Genomic DNA, 27706 nt, shown 5'->3' on the forward strand with positions numbered 1-27706 from the left:
TGTTCCTAAGCCAGCCAGTGTCACCACCGCAGTGACAAACGGCGTCGCGACTGCCGGTGCATGATGCCCTCGGCGTCACTTTCCATGGTGGCCACGGTCGCAGTAATAATTCTTTCATGGTATTTTTTACAACAAAACAACTCAGTCATCCACTGCACACATCACTGGCCTGCTGGGTTTTCAGAAGGTTCCAGAAGAGATCTGTCCCCCAGTGTGGCCTCCAGCGAGCCTACAAACACCACTTTTCCTGGCTGCCTTCAGTTTCTCCAGAATGGAATTTTCCTCTTGACTGTTTTGTTCAGGGTTGTGCTGAGAGGAAGGTAGGCCGTTCCGAGGGCTTCTGTTTGTCCCTCTCTTACTGTGTAGCTCATGAAGCTAATGTTTGCCAATTGCCAAGAGCATCTACCCCAAATTTGCCCTCGGGAGTGGAGAGAATGCTCTCAAGTGTGGCTCTGTGGATCTGCCCGGCCCTCTATGAGTCAGTACTGCAAACCTGGGGCTCTGAGAACACAATGGGTGTTAGATATCAGTGCAGGCCTCAGACCTGATCACTTCGTGGATCTGCTTGGTCACAGATCCCTTTGGGAATGCCTGCGGTGGCATCACAGGGTCCTTCCTCAGAGTTATTCTCATTTGTGAGTTGCATGAAGAACTTCAATTTCCCACCCTAAAAGCCAACATCAGCTTTGTCATCTGTCAATTTTTCCCGTTAATGAAAATCAATGACACATTTGCCTGCTCCCATCCCAACAGGACTCCATGATGGGACATTGTGTGGGTCGGCTCAGAGCCCGGTGAAGCGAGGTATTCTGGCTACTCTGGGCATTAGGTGTTGGCCTCTCTGGAATCTTGTTCCCACTGGAAGCAGAGAAACTAATTCCCATGGTTAGCAACTTCAATACAATGAAGGCAACCCTTTCCACTCACCCCACCCAAAGTAGCCATAGATAAACCTCCAAGCCAACGCCATCCTTGCTGTTTCTGGTGCTCTAGTAGTGAAAGCATTTGCTGGGCCTTCAAGGGAAACGTGATCAAGTGGGGGGGGGCTCTGTGGAGCCCCCTAATAACCCAGTCTAGAATTTCTACCTCCTCAATGCTCTGTCCCGGCAATTCCAGCATGCCTACCTTATCTGATGAGAGCCCAACCTCTGGACAGCTGTGCCAGAAGCATAAGCTATCTTCAGATGCCCTCGATAGGAGTTGGGTCCCAAGCCACAGGACAGGGTGCTCCCATCAATGAACTTGCCCCACGCAGCTGTATATTCCACAGTGCTCACGGTCCAACTCCCTCAAGACTCCTGCTTGCCCAAACAAGCCGGGTCCTAGCAGTCTCTGAAGATGGTTACTTCCTCCTTAATGTCTTCTGGGAGTGGGGCTTCATTCTATGTAGGGGTCCTTTGGCCTGGAGGAGTAAAAAAGGAATTAGGAGGATGGGCACCCTCCACAGAGGCCCCTGGACCATGGGAAGGAGGGATCTTCAAACTGTGGAAACCATTTCTGCCAGTGTGCAAACTTCTCCCAGTCCAGGGGTTTGGGAAATTTTAAGGTTTAGGATTTCCAGGCTCATCATCCCAACATCACTATCCCATATCTCAGGTCCTTTCTGACCCTATCCCTGACTGTGGCATGGGGGACCTATTGAGACTACATATTCACTCCTTTGGGACATAGTATTTTGAAAGTGAAGTCTTATCAGCAGTCAGTCCTGTCTCCATCGGAGACAAAAGTCCCTTAGACTGCTTCCAATCTCTACTTCCCCATCTTTCTCCTGTGCCACCGTTGTTACACAAGCCACCCGCTCCTCATCCAAAACCAACACTAGTGGAAGCGTTCTTGTTTATGTTGATCCTGCCTTGGGCCTCTCTTCCACCCGGCCCACCCAGCCTTCAGGAGATTTTTGTCCTGTCCGACTAGTGATTGATCCAGATCCAGAGCTCCGTTCTGTGGATGGAGCTGGGCCCACATCTCAGGCTAGCGCCTGTGTGTAGTCAGTGCGTGCCTCCACCCCAGAAGGTAAAATGCAAGACGTGGAGCCATGTGCTAGTGGGTAGTAGCCCTGGGAACAGGAGAAAGGGGAAAAGAGAGAAGCCCATAGAGGCAGCAGGGCCTCAGTCTCCAGAGACTTACAGTGTGCCAGCTTGGGAATCCTTGAGAAGGGCCCAGGATTGATCATTTTAAAGCTGTGGGCAAGGAGAAGGGTGTCACTATTTCATTCTAGATAGATGGGAAAAGATGGAGGACTCCCTCCAAACTGTGAAAAACATTCTATGGGGACAACTGGGCAACTCTTACTTTTTAGACTTTAATTTCTGTTTGGGTTTTTGTTTGTTTGTTTGTTTGTTTACTATTTACCATAGTTATTGGAGAAGAATGTTTGTGAAAGGAAAAGTAAGAAATAAGCATTGAGAAAAAGGGCCACTGTGTTTCCCTAAAGTACAGACATATGGTCAACATCCCATTACTCTCCAACAAAGAACACAAACCAGAGGGCAGGAGAGACCACAGACACAGTGATCTGTATAATGGTCAGTCTAAACCATGTGGCCACCAAGGAGCCGCTAGAGATCACTAAGCCAGTATCTTCAGTGGCCAGGCAGGTCTTAGAGAATGGATTTGTCTCGGAGAATAAATACACTTTGTCTTGAAATGCGCCTTCGCCTCTGCTGGTTGTATGTTTCTCCACTTTAGATAGAAATGTGGATCCACGGAACAGTTGACTCTAATATTTGTCAGTAACGTGACAATGATGCTGATGGGCTCGCTCACTGGACCTTGGTGTCACAGGTGGGATAGGAAGTGATGGGGACAGCAGCAAACTAAAGCGCATGGCCCCCTAAAGTGAACCACTACTCTCGGCAAGCTCCTTCAAGCTACAGAGCTAATGGGTCTGGAGCCGCCAGAACGCCAATGTTTTCCAGAGCAGCCTCGGGACCAGAGCAATATCTCCTGGTCACTAGGTGTGGGAAGCGAATGTTGAAAGTCATGAAAGTGCTATGGAGGAAGAAACCTGAACAACAGACCTCCAGGGATGCAGGGCCTGAGTTCATCATAACAGATATGGGGTTGATGACAGGCACAGGCGCTGTCCCAGAAGGCTATGCGACACTGCTCTTCATAGGAAAACCAAGTGGACAGTGGGTCAAATCCAGCAAGGAGGACACTAAAACACAAACTGGGGTCTTGGCAGATCGAGAGATGGCTCAGTGGCTGAGAGCATCTGCTGTTCTTGCGGAGGACCCAGTGTGCTTTACAGCTATCTGCAATTCTAGTTCTGGCGGACCAAAGCCTTCCGGCCTTTGTAGCCACGGTATGCATCGGTGTGCCTACACACACACACAGAGAGAGAGAGAGATAAAACACTCATAGACATAAAATAAAAAGAAATAAATCTTTTTAAAATAAGTTTTTATTTTTAATGCCAGAGACAATGCCTCACTTGACAGCATGGAAAGAAAAGAAAAGGGAGACTATTCCAATCTTGTGCAGACCCTGCTTTTCATAGACTAGCTGAGGATGGTGGTAAAGACTTAGAAAGGACTCCCGAGGCCTTCCAGACTGGAACAGCACGAGACAGAATGCCAAGAAATAAAACCAGGCTTGAGGCTGTGGCTTCACCCCCTCACAAATCAGGAGCAATTATGGCTAAACAAGCCACAATCCCTTTGTAGTATTTATGGTAATTTAGTCTGTTCTGTCTTGTACGTGGCATTTGGTTCTTGTCATCTAATTTATTTGCATGTTCCTCAAGAAATCCCTTTTGGACAAAGGTGGAAGTGTCTAAGGCCCAGGCATGCCCAACATTCTGACATCGTGAGAAAGTATTGCTGTCTCCAAAGTTCGTGCTCAAGAACTGCACAACAGAGTCATGAGGAGAAAAACAACCTCATGATGATTTAAGAATGTTTCCAATTCCGTGTCGGTAAGCAGCCATAGCTCTCCTGTGTCCCAGGCATACTGTGGGCCACAGGAAGGACACCTGAAAGCCCTCATAGACAAACATCCACAATTATGGTAGCTGTGGTTGAAAGCTACAAGGTACGGTCTGCGAACCAGCTTCAAGACCAGGTGTCTTCCTGATCCCCTCCCCCAGGCCAGGGAGTTATGGACAGAGGGGAAGGATGTGTCTTGAGATGCCAAATCCACAAGTCTGGTTCACCGCCCATTGCAGAGGACACCACAGTGGCTCACAAAACCTTCCAAATGAGAAGTCCTCTGCTCCCCCACCCCATGCAGTTCACTCCCCACGCCACCTCCCAGCAGCCCCATCACTGACAACCGCTTCCATTTAAAGGGAAGCAATGGCGCCATGCTCTCTCATCTTCTCTCTTGCCTATGGGGACCTGCTTTCCTCTCTGCCTCTTCCTCACTTCTGGATGTTCAGGTTCTTCCAACTTCTTCCTGTGTTAGCCAAGTCTTCCTACAGCCCTTGGGGACTCTCTGGCTGTATCTTGTTCTACCTCCAGAAAACCGGAGAGGTGTACTTTGGACTGTCGGAGTCCTGTGATATGGAAGGACCAAGAAGAGCAGCCTCCTCCTTGTGGACCTGCCCTATCTCTTTGCTGTGTCACCATCCTCTCATTGGACAAATCTTTGTTCATTCTTGCTATCTTCCCTTCCCTTGACTCTCAGCTCTAGTTCCATTGCCACATTCTTACTATTCTGGTAACAAAGTATCTCCAAACAGAGTCTTTCTGCCATCTCTCTCCTCTCTGTGCTGGTCCAAACCACTATCATCTCTTACAGGCGAGAAGGCACTGCACTCTCTCCTCTGGTCCGGGTTTTTTTTTTCTTATTTCCTCTTCTGAGCCATTCCAAATCCAACTGCCATAATGCTCAAACCCCGAGGGCTGTTTATCACAGCTTGCTGCACTTCCTGCCTGTGACTTCCCATTACACCTAAGAGAGAGTGTCAATTTTCAGCCCACAAGCTCCGCAGGACCATGTTCTCACTAGCTGGCTGGCCATTGCCCATGAACGTCACCCGCAGGGCACACAATTTCAGTTCCTTAAAAGGCCTGTGTGTGTTATGCCTAAATCCGCTAAGTCCCCCAAAAGCCAACAAGGAGACTGAGTCCCATATGTAAAAGCAAAGAGCCTTTACTTTATGCAAGTTTGCAAACTCGGTCTCTCCGCATGTCCAATGTATTGGAATAAACGGAGAGCCCCGAGCTCAGTTAGAATTGGGTTTTATAGTAGTAAAGGTGGGGGTGAGGGGTTTTTGAGGTTCAGGACCCCTGATTGGCTGACATTTGTCTGGGTTGTCCTGGTGAGTGTGTGCTGGCAGGTGATCCTATCTGCAGCGGTTGGAATGTTAGGCATTTCCTTTGGATGGTCTGTTCTTGGGTGGTACTCAGGTAATCTTAGTTTATGGTCCTTCCTGCAGCCAGGTATTGCTTCAGGGTAAACTACTGTGACTCAGGCCTCCGTTAAATTTATCAATGGTTGAGTCCTACTCTGGCAGGTGATAATGGTTGGAAGTAAAGAACTTCCTTTGGGTGATCTGTTCATATTTAGCTTATCATGGCTGGCTCCTACAGTGTGCAGTGTGAGGTCCTGTCCTGATAACAGCCCAGCCGGCTGCTTCTGGTGTTCATAGGGGGAGAGAGGTTATTTGTTTTGGTAGGAGAGTGGTTGGATAAGGGGCCATTAGGAATTGTTGCTTTCTTGGGTTGGAGTGAGTATTTTGATGGATACAATGTTTCAGTTTTGTGCCTAAAAAGAGTTCTAGAGATGGATTGGGTGTGAGAAATAACTATCTTCGTTTTATAATAAGAATACTGGAGTGTGGAAAAACGTGGCAGTTTATTTTACAACTTTGCTAAGCTGGGCATCAGCCCAGAGAAAAGGAAAAAAGAAGAAGAAAAAGAAGAGTGGTCTTAATGGATTTAGTACAAAACAGTGGTTTTAAAAATCCTAATCACAGGGTTCAGTGGTGAAGAGCACTGACTATTCTTGCAACAGACCAAGGTTTGATCAGCACCCATGGTAGCTCACAACCACCTGTAACTCTAGTTCCAAGGGATCTGATGCTCTCTTCTGACCTCCACCAGACACCAGGCACACACGTGGCAAACAGATATACATGCAGGCAAAACATTCATACACATGTAAGAAACATTTGTGCACATATGCGTGCCCCCCCCCCAATCTCCCTACCTGCTGAAGTCATTGGTTAAGTTCTTCAGGGAAGTGCAATCTCCCCAGGGTCTAGCATTGCCTATCCCCATAAGAGTCCCATCCTATTTGTTTGGTGTTTTGTTGTTGTTGTTGTTGTTTTTGAGACAGGATTTCTCTGTATAACAATCCTAGCTGTCTTGGAACTAACTCTTGTAGACCAGGTTGGCCTCAAACTCCCAGAGATTCAGCTGCCTCTGCCTCCCCCCTGCTGGGATTAAGTGTGTGTGCCACCACCTCCCGGTTTAAGAGTCCCATACTGTTAGTTCAGGATGTAAAGCTTTATCTAACATATATACTGGGGCTGAAGATGCCTGTCCAGGTCCAAGGGAAGTTCCAGTTCCTTCAAGTCCAAAAAGCAGTGTTTATGTCCAGAAATGACAGTCTTGACCCAGCTCAAGCCGGACTACAGAGGATTTCTGGTGGTTAGATAAAAGCCAGCATTTCTCAGCTTGTGAAATGGGTTTCCTTCCTGCCTGTCAAAGGGAGTCATTTCCCTTGCCTCTAGCAGAAGAGATATGTAGCTCTCCATTGACATACACTTGTGATTGCATATTAAAGCCCATGCTGGCCTCCGGACTCCTAAAGTCCCTATTCACAAGTGTCCATTTATGTATTTCAAAGTCTACACTAGCATCCTGGTTGCACCAGATCTGGGCTTCCCTCCTCCAGCTGCTCAATCTCCTTCCAACCTGCTATTCTCTACTATTCCCCCACACCTTGCTTTCTGACCAGCTCCACTATTCTCTCTCGTTATTCTCTGCTATCCCTGCTTCCCTAGTCCCGGCCGTGCCCAGTCTGTGTCATTCTCTCTCTGCTCTGGAGTCTTCCAGACGCCTCTGGCTGCTCTCTCTCTCTCTCTCTCTCTCTCTCTCTCTCTCTCTCTCTCTCTCCTATAATATAAACCTTTCCCCCAATGGAGTGGCCGTTTTGGTAGTTTCCTTACTGCACCCCATTCGTATGGTTCTCTCCTTCTCTGGTATGTGGGCTCAGTCGCGTGGCAGATTGCCTGTAACTCTTCAAGCCTAGGATAAGGCAAGAGTGCCTAGGCAAGCAGGTGCCAGCTGGAAGCCAGTGCCTCCTGCTTATCCATGTGTGATTCTCCAAGGAGCTCTAAACACAATTCATGTTGCTTCTATACATTTTTAAATGCTTACAAATTGGATTGTATGAATTTTATTACTAGGGGAGGGCTGTTTCAAGACAGGGTTTGTCTGTATAGTGCTGGCTTCCTAGAACTTGTTCTGTAGACCAAGTTAGCCTTGAACTCACAGAGATCCGCCTGCCTTTGTCTCGAGTGCTGGGATTAAAGACCTGTGCCTGCACTGTCTGGTTTATCATGCTATTTTCTATCAGGGAGAAAAGTTAGCATGATATAGATAACACTTGACTACAGAATCCTTGTAGAAAACCATTAGTAGCTGTTGGGTTAGAGTGTGAAATGTTCCAAGAGACTCTTGTCCTTGAATATTTGGTCGCCAGCTTATGGCATTGTTTTGGAAGGTCGTGGAGCCTTTAGGAGCTGGAGCCTCGCAAGGGAGGTCACAGGATCCATGGAGGAGGGACTTGAGGTTTTATAGATCAGACCCACTTTGTGACATTCTCTGCCTTCTGACTGTCAGGCAATGTTATCAGCCACCTCATACTCCTGTATCCCTTTAGACTGTAAGCCAAGCAATCCCATAAGATATTTTTTGTCGGGTATTTGCCACCATAACAAGAAAAGTAATGACTGTCAAAGATTATTTGGAAAAAGAGGTGCAAAGTGCCAGTGTTAGAAACCATCAAACAATAATGAAGTAGACGCTAATGGTAGTTATTGGTTATAAAGCAAGAATGGGCACTACAAAGAGAGAATTGACTGGGAGGGTGTGTGCATGTATGTGTGTGTGTGTTGTTACAAATCTCTTTTTTCTTTAGAAAAAGATTTGTGTGCCAGACATGGTGGCCCATGCTTTTAATCATAGCACTCAGGAGGCAGAGGTAGGTAGATATCTGTGAGTTGGAGGCCAGCCTGGTCTACAGAGTGAGTTCCAGGAAAACCAGAGCTGCATAATAGAGAGACCCTGTCTTAGGAAGAAAGGAAGGAAGAAAGGAAGGAAGGAAGGAAGGAAGGAAGGAAGGAAGGAAGGAAGGAAGAGAAGGTAAGAGGAAGGAAGGGGTTTCTACTGGAATTATCTGTCCTATGTTTAAGGTATCCATGAAACCAGAGCACGTTAAACAAGTAAGTGAAAACAGTTACTAATCACATATTAGTAATTGCTTATTATTTAATACTATGAGAGTTTGAAGCCTCTGGGGATTCTGACCCAGGGGCACAGGAGCAGTCTGGGAGAACTCCTCACAGAGAACACTTAACTAGAGCAGCTGTCCCTTGCTTAGCCATCTTCTCAGATCTCTGCTTTCACAGCCCATCCGCATCCCAATCACACTTCCCTTCTAAGTCTCTGAAAAACAGCCCAGGAAGAGAGACCGGGTGATCCTGATTGCAGCCTCCTTCCACATACAGAATGAAACCCCTGAAGGGAAACAGCTTGATTTTTACTGGAACTCTGAGAAAGATGCTCACAACTCAGATTTACTACCATCCTGCCTCTTGTACTTTCAGCAACTCAAGCATCCTAACCTTGTCAACCTCCTGGAGGTCTTCCGGAAGAAGCGGAGGCTTCACCTGGTGTTCGAGTATTGTGACCACACAGTGCTTCACGAGCTGGACAGATACCAGCGAGGGTGAGTGGCCATACCTTACCACAGAAACAGACAAAGCAAAGCTCACAAGGAGTCATGAGGGAAAGTAGCCATGGGGACTTTTTTTTAAGGCTGTATAAGAAGCCATGCATGGTGAAATAAGACAATTGACAGGTTGAAGCCACCCTGAGCCATAAACCCTGCCTCAAAAGCAAACAAAATAAAATAAAATCAAAAACAAGTAAACAAAAGTAATGATCACTGTATCTCTGATGCTGGGTTAACAGGCCAGAAATTTCAAAAAAGAAAACTGTGAAATAAATTATAATGTCATTTCCATCAAGAACTTGTGAGTAACATAATAACTTGAGAGACAAACCTTGTAGTCCTTGGTCCAAGTCTCTGCATTGAAATTGCTGCAGCCTCTCTGAAAGAAGAGGGAGGAGGAGAGGAGATACTTTGTGTCCAACTAGGGAAGCGCAGCTGCTTGGACTTTAGAAGAAAGCATTTCTAAAGAATGGGGACACACACCTGTGATTCCAGTTCTAGGGAGGCTGAGGCAGGAGGATCACTAGTCTGAGGCCACCCTGGGCTACACAACAAGACTTTGCCTCAAAATACATACATGCATGCATACATGAATGAATGAATAAATAAGTAAGAAAGAGAGGGAGGGAGGGAGAGAGGGAGAGAGGGAGGGAGGGAAGGAGGGAGGGAGGAAGGAAGGAAGGAAGGAAGGAAGGAAGGAAGGAAGGAAGGAAGGAAGGAAGGAAGGAAGGACAAAAGTAGAAAAAAACTAAAGCAACCTGAGTATTTGGTTTACTGCATTAGTCAGGACGTATTTGGTACGAGTGACAGAAACTGAGCTTGAGGTGAGCGCCAGTCGAGAGCGCAGGCGTGGGCGTAGGAGGCTGTAACCGGAAGAAACTGCTGTATGTGTGGCACAGGATAGAAAGAACTGGGTAAGGAAGGTGCAGGCTAGAGCATGGCCACTGCAGTTTCACCAGAGGAAGGGACCTTCTGGGTGAGGAAACAGCACATTAAATCCACCAGATTCTTGAGCGGCCAGCTGCAGTCATGCGATTATCCCTGGAGCCATTTGCTATGACTGGAAGGAGACAGAGAAGAATTACTAGTAGGTCATGGGAGTTAGAATTGAAAAAGAGTCAAGAAAAAAGGCTTCCTGGTGGAGGCGGCGTGCAGTTCAAAATGGGGAGAATTTAGAGAAGTTGGTAAGGCAAGATTAGCCCATTTTTTTCTCTTACTCCAGTGCTGGGGGTGGGGAGGTCTACCTTGGCTGGGGAAATATGGAGAGTGCCTGGCAGGTCAGAGTTGTGGAATAGTGAACTGACCCCGGCTTGTGTCCTCACTCAGTAGCCGGAGGACAAGATTCTTCTCACATTTCTTCTCAGCTTTGTCCAGGAGCTCATTCTCCCTGTGACATTGCTCATATATGATCTCTCATGAGCTCCTGGTAAATGAGATTAAAGTTGCTTGCAGCTTGTTAGCGTCCATGAAGCAGACTTTTCAGGATCCAGAATGTTAGAGCCAAGGAGACAGGCTCCCCCCTTCGGAGAGTCATCAGCACAGAGGAAAGACGTCTTAAAACGAGAGAGCATCTTCAGTGTCGATATTTGCTCTTTCCGGAGCTTGCAGGTAGCACTCAATGCAACTTCGCTAGTGTAGTTTCTGCTGCTGTGTGGTACAGTGGAGATACTGCAGGGGATGCGGCTGCTCACGGTTGGTCCATTTCCCTCTGTTCTTATACCATAATCAACACAGAAGCCTTCTGGAACCTCAAACAGCATATAATCTGCTCATGTAACAAACACATCATTAACTGTGTCCCAGAAAGTAGCTCTCTGGGTGTCCCCTCATCTAATCCAATCCTCTCCCTGTCTACCCAAAAGCAGCGACAAGTCTCACATGTTCCCAACTTGAACGATCCAAGACTGCCTGCCCCCCTTAGAAACCCGCCACAGCCGAGGTTATTATACCTCTGCTTTTGAGCGACCGCCTGAAGCAGGATCCCCACGACCTACCTCATCCTTGGGTTTGAGTCATCTTCAAGATCCCTGGGAAATGTCTGCTCAATTTGTTGCTTTATTACAAAAAAAAAAAAAAAAGAAGAAGACCACAAAGAACAAACAGGGCCAAACATGAGAGCAAACATGAGAGAAGATGTATGGAGTCCACGCCCTCTGTAGATGCTCCACTCTCCAGGAAGCCCCACAAGTTCAGTTCTCTGCAGGCTCTGCAAACCCTGCCCTTTCGGGTGCTGATGGGAACTCCACTGAGTAGGCACGGTTGCTAAGTGACTGCTCAGGGAACTTAACAAGAACCTGTCTGTTGAGATTCTTCTTGGCTTATCTGTGATTCATTCATTCCTCCAGAATCTGGGGCAGGGCCCCTGGGGATGTGGCTTTCTTCATGACCACCTATCTCTAAGACAGAAATGAGGGTTGGGGGTCAGGGGATGGGAGATTGAGTTTTTATGACCTGCCTTCAGGAAGGAGTTATGAATCAGGCATAGTAAACTCCACAGATAGTCAGAGACAGATAAACGGAGGTGTGTGCTTTGTGTGCATGTGTGTGACACTGTGGCAAAGGTTTGAGAGAAACAGCTGTTTAGGAAGGACTTATTTAAACTCCTGATCTCAGAGGCTCTGGCTCACGGTTGACTGACTCCATGGGTTGGGGCCTGAAGCGATGCAGGATACCATGATGGGGAGGTCGAGATAGGGCAAAGCTGCTTATCTCATGACCAGCAGGAAACAGAGGAGTAACAGGAAGGGTCAACATTTGCCCTTCAAGACATGCCCCCAGAGACCGACTTCCTTCAATAGAAGCCCTAGTTTTCTACAGCTCCCCTCTCCCCCAGTAGTCTATTCAGATTTTGAGTTCATTGGCTAATGACTCTACCTATATTAGGTCAGAACCCTCGTCATCTAGCTGTCGCTGGAAAACCCCGCACAGACAGAGCCAGTGGTGTGCTTCACTGGTTTTCTCGTGCACCCCTCGATCTAGTCAAATGACACTCAGACTTACCATCAGGACAGAGAGGGGGCGGGGAAAGAAGGCTCTCACCACAAGTGGTAGTAGGTGAAGCCAAACTGTCTCACTGTGGTGACAAAAACAGATGGCCTGCTTTCCCTCACCCAAATTCTTTGCTCCTCATAATGATTATAAACTGATTTTTTTTTCATAAATTGCTGAGCCTTAAGCCAGTAGTCAAGGCTTATACGTAGATGTTGTTATACTCAGAGTTGCTGCTCTGGTTTTATGCACTGGGCTGGCTCATTTGTTTGGTTGTTCACCCTGCTGTAGCACAACGAACACTGTCTTGTTGTGCTGACAAAGCCCCCCTGTCTGGAGGACTGGAGACCATGGCCACAGTGGCCAAGTTGCCAGCTGCTTTGCTGAGAAAGCGCTTCACGCCTTGGGTTCTGGGACGAGTTCTCTGCTTTGCTAAGACACTTTTATATGTATTGGAATATAATCTTTAGACCTATTATTAATATAAATCATTACATTAAGTTATATTATTTCTAGCTAGTCTTCCATTACTCAATATTCAAGAAGTTCTCAGCATTTGGTCTGATAAATAAGTCTACTGTAATTTTTTCCTACAAATAGGTTTTTCTTTTTCTTTGCTTTCCCTTTAGAAGTTCTCAAACCAGGACTCTCAGGTATACATTTCCCCAAAGTGAACAAATTACAACCCATGATGCAAACAGATATATTTTTTTGCTTATAACTAACTCTAACTTAGTATAACTTCAGTTCTATTATTAAACTATTTTATGCGTGAAGTCGATCAAATGTATAAGGAAGGAATAATAGCAACCCTATCCAAACTCTTCTAGAAAACACGGAAGATACATTTCCCAAGTAATTTTCTGAGCCCACTCTATCCTGATGCAAAAACCAGATAGAGATATTTCGAATCAATGATGAGGGTTTCTCATGAATCCACGAGAAAAATCCCTACTAAAATTATTAGCAGATAATGTAATGTAAAAAGTGGCATTGATGTTTCCTAACCTAACATTTTTAGATAATCTAGGCTTCCTGTTTATAAATTTAATTTATTTTAGGTGTATGAGTCTCTTGCCTGCGTGTACATGTGTGTGCTATGCCAGTGTTCTCAGAAGGCAGAAGAGGGGGCTCATCTTCTGGAACTGGAGCTGTGTATGGCTATATACTATCGTGTGGGTGCTGGAACTGGAGCTATGTATGGATGGTTATATACTATCGTGTGGGTGCTGGAAACAGAACTTGGAACCTCTGAAAGAACAGCAAGTGTACTTAACCTCTGAGTCATCTCTTCAGGCCCTGTAGGCTCCCAATTTTGACAGATAAAGATTTAGTTCTCATAAATCATTATCCCCTCTGCTTCCCTATACCAGTTCTCCAAATGCTTACATTATTAATTTAATATTAACTCGTCTATACTATACCATTATACCATACCATAGTTTCATATTGTATTTTTGTTGTTTTTCGAGGCAGAGTCTCCCTATCTAGCTTTCACTGCCTTGGGACTCACCACATAATAAAGCAGGCTGGCCTTGAACCCACAGAGCTCTGCCTGCTTCTGCCCTCCCCTGTGCTGGGATTAAAAGTGTGCACCACTGTGTGGGCTTTCTTACTGCATTTTCCCTCAAATTAATATCTTCTTTGCCCTTTAAATTGCCTTAACCCTATTGAGAATTTCCCCAGTTTTAAAATAGCCTCTACACTTCTCTGCAGGGCACTACATCTGATTCCACTAGTCCCTATTCATTTCTTTCTTATTTCCTGGTGGCACCCTGCCTTTAGTCCCCTGTGTCAAAGCCTAATGTCCAGCTGTCCTCCTGGGACCTCCTTTTGCTGCTCTTGCAATCCCCCTGAATTTTTCAGCAGTTGAATTCCTTACTTCCTGAGTTTTCTGTCTTCCTCTTTCTGGGTTTACCTAATAATATTTTTTCCCCAGCACGTCTATCTCTAACTGTAAAAAGATGGTGTACTTGCTCAGAAATCGGATTTTTAAAAAAAAAATTTTTTTTTGCTTATTTATGTGTTTTATGTGTGCTCTTTCCTCATGCACACCAGAAGAGGGCACCAGATCAGATGGTGGTAGGAATTGAACTCAGGACTTCTGGGAGAACAGCTAGTGCCCTTAACCACTGAGCCATCTCTCCAGCCTCCTAAATTAGATATTTCTAATCATACCTCCCCAGCACTACCACCTCAGTATCCCCTCAGAAGGAAGCAGACAGGAGTCATTTGTGTTTCTGGGGTAAAGCAAGCTTCCCAAAGCAGAAGGAAAGAACACGGTACAGCTGGGCTCCCAGCTTCCGGGAGGCAGAGATCAGGAGTTCGAGGCCAGGTCAGCCAGGCAACACAGTGAAACACTGTTTCCAAACAGCAACCAGGAAAGAACACAGCTCAGATACACTGGAAGGAGGCCCGAGAGTGAGCTCTCTTTATGGTCTTCCTTGGCGGATGGATTCCTGTCCACCCTCCCTGGATAGAGGAACTAGGGAGCTGGCCACTGTGTGGTTTGTACAGTTTCAGCCCTGAGAAGTGTATGACAGTGTGCTCAGCATTAGAAGAATATTAATGATATGATGTTATAAGTCCTCTTGCATTATTTATCTTGGGAAATGTCTTTGGAGACTCAGTTCCTTGGCACTTACGACTTTATGTTGCACAGTCAGTGAATTAAGTACAAGGCGTTTTCTGAACAAGAGATGGGTGCGGGAGCTTTGGAAGTCCACTTCTTATTCGTATCTTTCTAGGCCGTTTTTCCCCGTAGGTGAGTTTTCCTGGTGTTTATGCCTGCATGTCACTAGAACAAGGAAGAGGATTTGGTGAAAGGCTACCTCAAGCCTGAAAACAAACCTAATCCAAAAACCGTCTCTTCCTGGAGGTGGCCTCCTCATTTCCGGCCCACTGTCCCTGTGTCTGTCCAAGCATCCTTTGATTTGCCTGAAAGGATTTCCGGCACATCTGGTCTATGACAGCAGTGGCCTTGTGGCCTCTCCCAGGGGCTAGAAGTGACTTTCTGTGATCACCTTTAAAGCTACGTGCATTTCCCCCCTGGTCTGCACAGCAGCTTTGGCTGAGGGCCACAACAACGTTTAATTTTTGATTCATAAAAATAATAAGTCCAGTGTGTGTGTCCGGGGGTGGTCTCCAAAAATAAGCAATTCTCTTTCTAATCACTCCTTGCCCCATACTTAACATGCTTCTTTCCTGATGAGATGCCTCTTTCCGTTCACACGCAGTGGCTGTCAGGGCTCCAGGCCGCCATGGTTAAATCGGCCACGACTCAGTGAGGAAGGGATGGAGAAAGTGGCCCCGTTAGATGCTGTGAGGGGGAAGGAGCAGGAAGATGTGAGGGTGATGCGGTTGGCAAGGAGAGGTGTGTGTAGGGAAGGAAGCGTGATGCTTATCTGTGCTCTAATTATTTTGAACTTTAGTTATACGGCATGCCACATAAACCTCTCCCTTGTCGCAGGAAAACCTCACTTCTCTCCCTTCAAAGGAAACAAACGGTGCAAGTCACTCAGGCATCCGGAGATGCTGCATGCAGGGAACATCCTTGCTTTAGGACCGTAGTCTAGAGCACCCTGAGAAAGACACAGCATTGTCGTTCGGGCTGTTTATTCACTAACTTTATGTTAGTAAGGTCCGCATTACAGAAATGAGGCCTGGTGGCCCATGCCTGTAAACCCAGCACTTGGAAGCTATATAGGATGAGCCTGAGTTTTAGGTCAGTCGGGGCCACCATAGCAAAAAACATGCTTCAACCTTCTCCTAAAAAAACAAAACGAAACAAAACAAAGAAAGAAACCAAGGAGGAGTTCAAATTTCAGGCAGTCCCAGGATAAAAATACTCATTGAAATCCCTGTGGGTTTTCATGAGTCTTCCCTGTAAAAATCCGTGTTTGTTAACTCGATTTCCCTCCAGTTCAGCAGTGTGCTGGCCACACACTGTCAACACTCTGGGTCTCGAGAGGGTTCTGTCTCCGGGGATGTTTCAGTACCAAAGCCTGCCCTGGTTTGGACTGGGTTTCTTGAGCTGCATTCCATGGCGGGAGTGAAGAATGTGTTTGTGCTGTGTTTTGTTTTTTATTAGGGTACCAGAGCATCTCATGAAGAACATAACTTGGCAGACACTGCAGGCTGTAAATTTCTGTCATAGGCACAACGTAAGTCTCCTGCTCACCTTTGAAAATTCGGGCGGCTTTCCCTAAGCCACGGCTGAGCCTTGTTCAAAGTTCCTGTCACACCTTGGTGGGTATAATTTTTCATAAACCTGGCCGGCATAAGAGGCTGAAATCCCCGGCTTAACTATCCCTTTGTATGCGGCTCTTATGACTCAGACATTTTAAAAACTACTTAGGGGCTAGAGAGATGGCTCAGCGATTAAGAGGACTGGCTGCTCTCCCACAGGACCTGGGTTCAATTCCCAGCACCCACACTGTAGCTCACAACTGTCGGTAGTTCCAGTTCCAGGGGCTCTGACACCTTCCCACCAATGCATATAAAATAAAGTTAAATAAATTATTTCTAGAGAAACTAGTCCCATTTTTTTAACTTTTAAAATGTGAGGCAGAAAGCCCCTCACTTACTTAGCCTGTGATGGCTTAGTTTCCTCAAAAGGCTTTGAAAACAGGAGGGGCAACCCCAGAGGCCTCATGCCTGGTCAGCTGCAGTTCCATGGGTGGAGACCCAAGCCCAAGGTACAAGTGTTAGTGTCTGCTTTGGTGAGATAAAAATGCTAAAGCTGCCTCTGGATCTCCTTGCCACAGCTGGACTGGAGAGGGTCACTGTGGAAGACAGCCCAGGTGACATGGCTTCATAGATGCTGAAAACCCTGCTGTGCCACACAGAGCTGCCTGTGGTGGCATTTCATTTGTATTTTAATAAATATTCTGAGTTTTTATTAATCATGTTACAGCCTCCCGCTTCATGGGTTGGAACACGGTTGTGTGCTTGTTCAAAATGGATGAGGCCTTGGGTTTGACCCCCCAGCACGGCCATCAATGGACTTACCCATGAATCAATACAGCAAAAAGGAAAAAGAAAAAAAAATTAGATTCCAAAACTAAAAGCAAAATTCCCAGATAGTAATTTTAGAATTTCATTCTAGCCATGAGTACCATTGGACTGCAACTGTTAGCTCAACTCCAACTCCTAGGTCACCCGAGCTTGAGGGGTTAGATCTCTAAGAGTCTGCCCAAGTGAATTTCCTTCTGAAGTTGCTTTTCAAGAAGAAAATAAGAGAACAGCTATTATTTTGCTTTCATTAGTTGAAGCCTAGAATCTTTGTCAGAGCTGGGGTGGAACTCCATGGTAGACCTCTTGCCTAGCGTGCATGAGGTCTTGGGTTTGACTCCAACCACCGAGAAAAAAAAAAGCACCGTTTTACAGCAGAAGACATGGCCGGTCCACAGTCCCGTCCTTGTCATTGGTGGTTAGCACTTTCCCAGCAAGCCAATTTCAGCATGGGGGTGGCAGGAAGGAGAGTGGGGGAGAATGAGAAAGTTACCTCTCCAGCCCTGGTGGGGAAGATGGAAGAGCTGTGGATGTGAAGACACATAGCACACCACAGCTCTCTGGAGAGCCCCAGACTCCGCCCGTGCGCTGGGGGCGGGGGATGCTAAGTGGGGGAGGGTGCCAAGTGGGGGGAGGGTGCAGAAGCTTGTAAGGAATTCCCAAACAGAGCGAGAGCACATTCTTGCTTCTGAGTCCCTCTGCCCATATGTCATCGTGGCATTCAGGGAAGGGCCTATTTATAGCAACATGTAAAATGGCTGGTGAAGGACTTCGGACCCCGCAGCCAGCGGTTACTGAGAAGCAGATAGCGGAACTTAACCCTCCCCCAGCCTTTGCAGAATGAAAATGCTGGTGGGAAAAGCCCGATGCTGCTCTCTCAGCCCCCACCGTCCTTTGGAGTGGGAACTGCTGGGCCCACGAGGAAACTCTGTTCTCTTTCCAGATTCTAGAAAGTCAAGGATAACCCCAAGGGTTTCAGGCGTCAGGCCAGCAGTCTCTCAGGCTCTCAGGCGGCAGAAAGATTCGACATTTCCCAGCAGAGAGGAAAACCCTTGGAATATTTTGTCCCAACTTAATTTCTAAATGGAATCGTTGGTTAAAAGTTGTTGACTTAAGAGGTTTATTAGATTATTTTTTTTGTCAAAGAAATTGCCGTTTAATAAGAAAGTCCTGCGTAGCTTCACCCTGTTAAAGAACGCGGCTAGATACCAGGTGATGGGGCTGCACAGGGCAGGAGCCGCCTGCGCCGGCAGAACCCTGGCCATGCGGTGGGACAGAGCTGACACCTAGCGACTCACCCCAGAGGGAGAGGCTGCAGCAGGCGCTTGTTTATCTTGTCAGGACAAATGTTAGAGCTGCAAGGGAGATCTCTTGGCAAGCGCGGCTTCCCGCCCAATCTTCCCCGCTTATCTCAGCAGGCCCAGGGCTTGTCCTGTTTACTGAGCGTTTTGGTGAACCCTGCTTATGCACCACGCTGTAGCTCTTGCTACAGGCTGTGGGCCTCGGAGCCTTCAGTCCTTTCTCCTTCACCTGCAGCCGGCAGGTTAAGTGTGACTCCTAGTTAAACACCAAGTTCCCCTTTCTAATACAGATTGTATGCGGTATGAGGTCGCTGGTGGAGTGCAGTGCGTGGATAAGGTCCTGGATTGATCCCCAGCGCTGAAAAAAAAAAAAGTCATTTATCTGAAATCCAGATGTAACCAGTTGTCTCACATGTCTTGATTAGCTGAGGCTAGCCCCTCTCCTTTCCTTTGTCCTGTCACACTTCTTGGTCTTTGGGGTCCTTCAGGAATTTTAAAATGATTCTGTCTATAGGGATGGTACTAGCTCTAGTCTGTTGTTTTCATATTCAACGGGCTAATGAAAGATTAAAGTGACGTAATGTGCTAAATATCCCTGCCCTTTGCTCACGGTAGATGTTACGGTCGCTCCTTCATAACATTCCTGCCTTGCTTTCTTCTCACCAGTGCATACACAGAGACGTGAAGCCGGAAAACATTCTCATCACGAAACACTCAGTCATTAAGCTCTGTGACTTTGGGTTTGCACGGCTTCTCAGTGAGTACCGATGCCTTCTCTGGGGTAAAAGAAGCATTCTTGCTATGAGAGCTGGCCTAGATACTACAGAAGGCCCATTCTTGTGTTCTGCCTAGGAAATAACCGTGCTATAAATTACAATTCTTGCAGAATTTTGGAAGGGGATATAACTTGAAAAAATGCATAGACCCGCAATGGTTTAGATGTGTGGGCTATGTGTAAACTGCACCACAGGAGTTATTCTAAGGCATGCCAACCTCCTGATTTCTACCCTCGCCTCGCTTCCCCCCTGAACTAACACTCCCCATAAGTAATGCTGTACACGGATGGTTTTTAATCTTGGCTGCCTGATTAACACCCGAGCAACTTTAAAAACTCTGCTGGTAAACATTAGGAATATTTCCTAATGCGCGCTCCCTACCGACGCAAAATTCCCATTCAAGCCAAATCAAAACAAGCCAAGTTAAGAAATATCCAGGTTTAATGGGAGTTCTGTGCTCTCGGCTGGTCCCCAAAAGCAACCACCGGTAGGAAGGAAATGGGAGACCACGTGTTCCTCTTTTGGGGGCTCACTTAAATACCCTGGGGAGTTGTCCTGACCCCTCCCTGGGCTGCTGGGATTTGGAGTCCAGACCAGGCCTGGGGGCTGGGATAGATGCGAGGGGCTGGGGCCTAGCTCCCAACTTGACAGTAACCTTGGGCCCTCTCCAAGTATTCTGATAGTAGGATTGGAATGAGGCCAAAGCATCAGAAACTTAAACATTCCTAGGGCCAAGTGATGGCAACTAGCAGCCAGCACTGAGAAGCTTCTGAGGTCAAGTTTCCCGCTCAGTTTGGATTCCGGACTTCCACTAGTCTCTTTCTCACCCTCCTTCACTCGCCAGCTGGACCAGGTGACTACTACACAGACTATGTGGCCACCAGGTGGTACCGCTCGCCTGAGCTGCTGGTGGGGGACACACAGTATGGCCCCCCAGTCGACGTCTGGGCGATTGGCTGCGTCTTTGCTGAGCTGCTGTCCGGAGTGCCTCTGTGGCCGGGCAAATCTGACGTGGATCAGCTCTACCTGATAAGGAAAACCCTGGGTAAGTGTTATTTCTGCCCTGACTTTTAGAGAACTGGCTAGCTTTCCCCCACGACAGCGCCACATTCCCAGTTCACCAGACACCAGGGAACGTCGGAGCCTCATGGAAACGGCGCCACGAAAAGTGTCTACAGTTTATTTGGATAATGATAATGACTGCTTCTTACTGAGAATTCACTTCTGTCTTGAGCTTGCGTTGGATCCAGCTAACTTCTAGAAACCTTGTCTTGGCAATGCAGACACTATAAGGACTTGCTGGTCACAGCGGCTTTCGTGGCCGATTTCATTTCCAGGCCGAATATCATCCAGAGTGCTTGGGACTAGAAGTGTTGATGACTTTAGAGATTTGGATGGCGTATCTTAGAGATGGGGCCCAAGCCTAAACAGAAAATTCATTATGTTTCGTTTATACTTTACCCACATATCCTGAAAGTCATTTCATGTAATCTCTTTAGTGTGCCTGTGGTTTGCCTGTGACCCGTCACCTGACGTCGGGTGTGGAATTTTCTACTTGTGGTGTCATGTTGGTGCCCAGCTTCAGATTTTTTAATTAGGGATGCCAAGCCTGAACGAGGATGTGGTGATTCATTCAGGTGTCCTTGACTGCAGCCTGCCTGGCAAGTTTTGGATTATTCAGACTCTGTAGCAGAGGAAGCGCCTTAGCCTTCTAAGCACCAAGAAGAAAGACTGGTTTTTCTCGCACCATTTTTAGTTATATTTTAATTTTGTCTTGCTTTTCCTCTAGCACTAAGGTGAATGGTAAGGACAGAAGAAAGGAGGGACAGTGAAGAGATCTCTAAGCAATGACTATTCTTTCCAAAACCCAGGGGGTTAGATTTTACTCTTCTACGGAGCCCAATTTAAGGCAGAATTTCTCCATAAACTCTCGTAGTGTTAACAATCACCAGGGAACTTTGTCTTCCCAGATACTGAAAGCTGCCTGCGAGTGAGACTGTGGTTCCTATTTTCAGTACCTCCACCAATGCCTTATACAATGCAGCAGCCTCCTTAAAGCTCAGGCAGGGACTTCCTTGACCGTTTCCCCAGTGGCTTTAGGGCACTCTCCTCAAGTTATTCCCATCAGTGGGAAAGGCTGTAAGGACCCAGGGATATGTGTCTCCTCTATGCACATACATGAAATTAATTTTTAAAGCCAGTACGTAAGCTAAGGGGCTTCATTACAGCATTTTCAGACTATGAGTCATCATCCTAGAGGCTATATTTTTGCTTGCTTGTCTACAGTAGAGCGAGGACAGGTAAAATTGTAAACCTTAACCCTAGACAGGCTGAGCTCTAGTTAGCTAAGAGCTGGGGTCAGCTGGGTGACAGCACCACAGGCTTTGGAGGCCTTTGTGGTCATTTGTGCCCACCCCCTGGGAAGCCCCTCATTCTATTTCCTCAACAGAAGTCTTTCACGGTTAGATCCCTAGAACTTTATATGAGGACACTGCCAGCCCATTCGGCGGCCATGGCTACAGAATGAGCGTCATTTTAGAGGAATCTAGAGCCCTGCTTCGGTGTCTCATGCCGTAAATGCTTCTAAACAGTAGATGACGTCGAGTTTCCAATAGATGGCCACCTGGTGAAACAGGACAAGGTGGTTTCAATTTGGAAGTGGGTTCCTCTCAGAAAGCAGACCTTCCATTAACCCGTCTGGTTCAGAGTCTTTACACTGTAAGCTCACGGGAGTAAGAGCCTTGCAGCCTGCCATTTCTGCTCCTGACACATGGTCCCTGTAGCAGTCAGTGTAGGCTGTGCTGTGTAGATGCATCTCCTGCTGGGGAAAGAAAGCTGCAACCTTAACAGCTGGAGACACAGGTCCACACTGCTGCAGAGGGGCATGGGGGATAGGGAGGGAGGGAGGCTCAGCACCATGTTTCCTAAACAATCACACTTACTTCAGTCTCTTCTTGTCCAAAGGGGATCTCATTCCCAGGCACCAGCAAGTATTTAGCATGAATCAGTACTTCAGTGGGGTGAAAATTCCAGACCCTGAAGATATGGTGAGTAATTCATTTTGGAGGCGGCTCCTTAGATGGGTCTAGCTAGGTTTTGGTAGTCACTTTTCTGGGGCCCATGGCTCAGTCTGCATTGAAAATTTTATCTAAGAGTGACAAATAAAATTGGAGCAAGCTGGTGGGGAAGTCTTAGAAGGCCCTGGGAGCAGAGGTTAGCCCAGCCTGTGGGAAAGGAAAGCAGCACTGACTGCCGGGTTGTAGCCTTCCATCACGGTCATTGGCTCTACACGGATCAACTTTTAAGCAAACTTAAGAATTGACTCATCCAGTGAAAGCAGCTACTTTCCCCCACCATTGTCTAAATTCCTTTTTCTACAGTGTACTTACTTCCCAGAACATGGGAACAAAACCATAATAACCCGACTCTGCTGCAGCATGGTTAATGTGGGGGAAACACTCCTTTAAGACAATCTAAATGTTATATTCCCAACCCGGTTTGGATAACTCATCCCAGTGAAACCATTAGACAAGGGTATGGAGGTGTGGCATTGACATCATTGCCTTGAGTTCTCTAATTAGTAGGAGGCAAAGTTACAATTGTCTGTGCAATAGCTAACATGGGCCAATAAACATAATTAGCTCTGTGTTTATTCATCTGGAAAAGCCTACAGCAGGTTGTTGAGTGAAGAAAGTGGTTATTGAACAGTATAATTTAAAATAACTTAAATAAATATTTAATAACATACTTTTGGTAAATGCACATAAAAATATAAAACATATGGCAATCTCTGGGAATTTCATGGAAATTTTTGCTTTATTTTTCCTTTCAGAGAAGGTCTTAGTTTATAACTCAGGCTAGCTTTGAACTTGTAAAAAAAAATGTCAATTCTTTATTTACAAATATGGGTGATCTTGTCTGCATATAAGTCTATGCCTGATGCCCATGACATCAGGGCATAAGAGGTAGCTGGATAGAATTACAGATGGCCCTAAGCCACCATGTGAGTGCTGAGAATTAAACCTCAGTCATCTGGAAAAGCAGCCGATACTCTTAACAGTTCAGCTATGTCTCTAGCCTGGGGTTTTAACTTTTGATTCTCCAGCCTCATGGTCCTGAGGGCTGAGATTACAGACATATGCCATACCAGACTATGTATGTGAACCTCTCTACATGTTTTAAATGGTTAAGAAAGGATGTCTTTCTCTTTTTGTTTTTTTTTCCTGTTTATTTTTATTATTTGTTTGTTTGTTTTGTTTTGTTTTTGAGACAGGGTTTCTCTGTAGCTTTGGAGCCTATACTGGAACTTACTCTGTAGACCAGGCTGGCCTCGAACTCACAGAGATCCTCCTGCCTCTGCCTCCCAAGTGCTAGAATTAAAGGTGTGTGCCACCAGCACCTGACTTTTTCTGTTTATTTTTGAGACAGCCCAGACTGGCCTTAAACTCCTAATTCTTTTGCCTTCATCTCTCAGGAACTGGGATTAAATGTGTGTACTACCATGTCCAGTTTACAGAGGGTATAACTTTGTAGTAAGATTTTTGGGTACTATTTTCACCCCCCCACTTTTGTTTTCGTTTTTGAAATGTCTTCTGTGTTACAGTATAAAAGTATTTCATGACTTGGGGTGGGTGTAGCTCAGTGGTCAGTGCTTTCCCAGCAGAGCCTGGTTAGTTCCTAACACAGCAAAGAAAAGAGTAATAATAAAACTTCAGTTTGTGAGTCGGGTTCCTACTGTCTGAAAAAGCCGCTGTTAGCAGGAAACTAACACTTTGGTTCCAGATGGAAGTTCCTTTGGTTCCTTGCAGTTACTTTCAGCCTTTGTCCACTAGCAAAGCGTCCATTTCCCCAGGGCATTACCAGCACCGGGGAAAGTGGGTCATGCTGGTCCCGTTTGGAGAGGCAAGCTCAGCACCTGGCTTATGGGAAGCGACCCACTGGCTCCCTTGTGACCTGGACATCCCCAGTTCTGCACCAAATATCCCTTAGCAATTTCCTGGCTAATTGTCTGCTGGTGAAGTCTCAGAAATAGCCCGGGCTCTATAAATGAGAAGCGCCACTCCTGATTCCCAGGGGTTGTCCTGCAAGGGATTTCCTGTTGACAGAAACACAGGAAGCAGCAGCACTGGGCTGTGCTGGTTGAACATCTGTGCTCTCTCCCTCTCCAGCTCAGGAACCCTGCCTAGCCAGGCCTGTTGCCTGCTGGGGCTGGGGAACTGGTTCAGCAGGCTGGAGGGACCTGGTGTATTCCAGTCAATGCAGGTCACCCTAGGCCTTGTTCCTGAGATAGGAGGGCTGACATTAGCAGTGTGGGACTGCAGCATTGCTTACATTAAATAAATACACAGAAAGAGCGATTATTGCGGGGGTCCAAAGCTGCGCTCTCAATGACTAAGACAATACATTTTGATTTTTTTCCCCATCTTGTTAAATGGAGGCACTTCCTTTTGTGGTCATTAGCATGTGTGCAGTTGAGAATTTGTGTTGAGGGTCCCAGTTTAAAATCACGCTGCCCGGAAGCTCTGAACTACAGCCCAGCCCCATGCATTAGCTGGGCCTGGCCAATCGTGCCTGGCCTCAGCTCACACTACCATATTCACCCACAATGCACTGCGGACACTGCTGTTGCACTTCCATCGCGTAAATTAGGGTCAGTTTCAGTGGGCAGCTCCTCACCTATTCACAGCAGTCCTCTCTCTCTCTCTCTCTCTCATCACTCTCAACCCAGCAACCGCTAGCGATTGGGGCCAGGGAGAGGAGAGACTCTAAACCGCAGGCTGATCAGAGAAACAGCAGGCACTTGTGGGAGGTGACCACCGTGTTTATTCCAGAAATCCAATAAGCATGAGCTCATCTGGGTAGGGATAAAATGTATTTTCAAGTTTCCTTCATAGAAATGTCAATAAATGCAATAAGTGCCCCCACTTTGATAATGCTGTTAATTTAAGGGCCAAAAATTATTGTCATGAAAGACATTTTATACAAAACAAGGCAAAACCCAAAATCAAAGCAACAGCAAAAACAAACAAACAAAAAAACCCAAACCCCAAAACTAATAACTTGGCACGTGCATTGTTGCTGCTGTTTGTTCTCATTCTCGTCCACTGGTGTTTACTTACAACGCTACCTCCGTCAGGAAGTGAGTGATCAGGAAACAAAACTGGAGAAGTATTCTGGAGGTGAAGGAGAAAGGGCGTATGGACAGTCACACGAAGGTTATTCCTGGTAGGAGGCAGAGTGGAGAAGGATGGAGGAGGCAAGGAAGATGCCAGGAAGAAATTTAGTGGGAGGTAATTTTAATCAAAATGCATGCCATCAATTAAAAGTCCCTTTTTCTTTTTGACAGGAAACCCTTGAGTTGAAATTTCCAAACATCTCCTACCCTGCCCTGAGCTTCTTAAAGGTAAAGCAATGGTTTTCACCAGAACAGGAAGCACACAGTTGTCAGAAGTATCAACTGATGAAATGTTCTTTAAAATCCTTCTCCTTTGAAAAGCATCAATTTTGGGCTGGAGAGATGGCTCAGTGGTTAAAACACACTGGCTGCTCTTCCAGAGGACCCAGGTTCAATTCTCACACCCACATGGCCACTCACACCGTCTGTAACTCCATTCCCAGAGAATTTGACACCCTCACACAGACACATATTAGGAAAACCATCAATACACATAAAATGAGGATAAATAAATCATTAAAAATGTTTTTCTTAAAGAAAGAAAAACATCAGTTTTAAAAATGGGTCTCATTTTATGATAGTGAAAATATAAGCTTCTCACTTTAAAGAAAAATAACATTCTGCTGGAATTTTAAGTTTACATAAAATGGAGATTTTGGGAGGGGTGATTTGCAAAATGATCCGTTCCTTCAAAAAAAATTCATAGCTGTAGGATCCTTAAAAGAGATGCTAAGAAGTTAAGAGTACTTGACTGCTGCTCCAGAGGACCCGGGTTCAACTCCTAGCACCCACAGCAGCTCACAATTGTTCCGGTGGTTCTGATAAAAATGTTTCTTTAAAATCCTCTTTGAAATACATCCAATTTTGGGCTGGAGAGATGGCCCAGTGGTTAAGAGCATGGCCTGATCTTCCTGAGGACCTGAGTTCAGTTCCCAGCACCCACATGGTGGTTCACAACTGTCTGTAACTCCAGTTCCAGGCAATCTGACACCCTCACACAGACATACATTCAGGCAAAACAAAATCATTAAAAACGTTCCAGTTCCAGGGATTCTGATGTCCTTTTCTGGCTTCTGTGGGCACCACACACATGTGGTGCACAGACATACATGCAGGCAGGCATTCATACATATAAAATACAAATAAATGAATCTTTAAATAGTCAACTCCTGTATACATTTTAAAGTTGGTTTACACATATATTTTTAGAACTATTGCTTATGTAAAATGTGGCAAAGCAACAATTTGCGATGTTTAGCCAATTCCCGATATTTCCAAAAGTGGTCAAAGTTCATGGATGCTGTATACTTACATGAAGTTGTCAAAGGACACACACAAAATTGAGTCAGTTTTTGGAGCTGTATAGCTGTGAGCCCCATGGCCTGTTTGAGGGCAAAGAAGGAGTTAAGACGGATGTACTATAAAGGACTGTGTCCTTCCTTGTGTATATACATGCCTGTAAAGCACACACTGTTCTAGACCTAGCAAAAAGGCTGGTGGGTTCCAGAAAGGGAATGAGAAAACCAGAGTGGTAGAGACTGATGACACTAGGAACTTTATTTCTACCATGTACAAACCTAATTCTAGAATAAAAGTACAAAATAGCTAAACAAATTATGGGAATCAGTCACTGAGCTGAACTCCAAAATCGTGTACTCCCCTGTGGCAGGGCACTGAATGCCCCCAAAACACGAGGAGGAGGAGACCCCCCTCCCAATGTTTATCCCTTCTGTTTCCAACTGACCAGTGTTCAGTGTTTCACAGAACACTTATTTCTCACTCATGTTCAGGTTAAAAAAGACTAATTTGGGGCAAGCAGAGAGTGAACTAGTTGCCACCGGAGGCAAGGACGGGTAGGAAGGAAGAGGTGCAGATGCTGGACAGATGACGCCAGCACGCAATCAGGGGTATGTTATATGTGAGGCAGCACAGCAGGGCGACTGTAACATAATTTGTTGCATATTTGATGAGGAAACAGAGAAGAGTTAAGGCTCCTAACAGAGAAATGGTAACTGTTTAAGGAAATGGAAAGCTAATTATCATGATCATTATTCATTTGTAAGCATGCATCTAATTATCACACAGCATCCAGTACATTTGTATAACTTATGTATCAGTCAAAATGATGAAAATCAGTGCTGGAGATGCACAGTAGTTAAGAGCACCTGTGGTGTGGGAAGTCTGACTCCGGACGGGACTTAGCCTGTAAACCTCAGCCACGTGGTGATACACAGATGAATAGAAATGGGCTAAATTAAGATGTAAGAGCTAAAAGGCCAAGCAGTTTCTGTGTGGTTATTTCGAGGCTGAGCGCCAAGAACAAACAAGTGGCCTCCTCCTACAGACCTGGGTTTGGTTCCCAGCACCCAAATGACTCAGCACAATGTGTAACTACAGTTCCAGATATCCAATGCCTTCTTCTGACCTCTGTGAGCACCGGGCACACATGTAGTGTGCATCCAGACATGCAGGCAAAATATTCAGGCACATAAAGTTTAAACATCTAGGAAAAAATTTTAAAGTGGTAAAGATTAAAAATAATG

General features: G+C 46.1%; 1 protein-coding gene across 2 annotated transcripts in view; it reads left to right on the forward strand.

Annotated features, from left to right (window-relative positions):
- Positions 1-27706, forward strand: part of Cdkl1 (cyclin dependent kinase like 1) — a 42933-nt gene that overhangs the window by 11421 nt on the left and 3806 nt on the right. For both annotated transcript variants that reach the window (XM_057782249.1, XM_057782250.1), the window contains 6 exons: positions 8783-8904; positions 15989-16061; positions 18879-18969; positions 19833-20033; positions 21953-22035; positions 25335-25391. In XM_057782249.1, coding sequence (XP_057638232.1) covers positions 8783-8904; positions 15989-16061; positions 18879-18969; positions 19833-20033; positions 21953-22035; positions 25335-25391 — 627 coding nt within the window. The remainder of the gene's footprint in view (positions 1-8782; positions 8905-15988; positions 16062-18878; positions 18970-19832; positions 20034-21952; positions 22036-25334; positions 25392-27706) is intronic.

This window comes from Chionomys nivalis, chromosome 10 (assembly GCF_950005125.1).
Source record: "Chionomys nivalis chromosome 10, mChiNiv1.1, whole genome shotgun sequence".
Lineage (NCBI taxonomy): Eukaryota > Metazoa > Chordata > Mammalia > Rodentia > Cricetidae > Chionomys > Chionomys nivalis.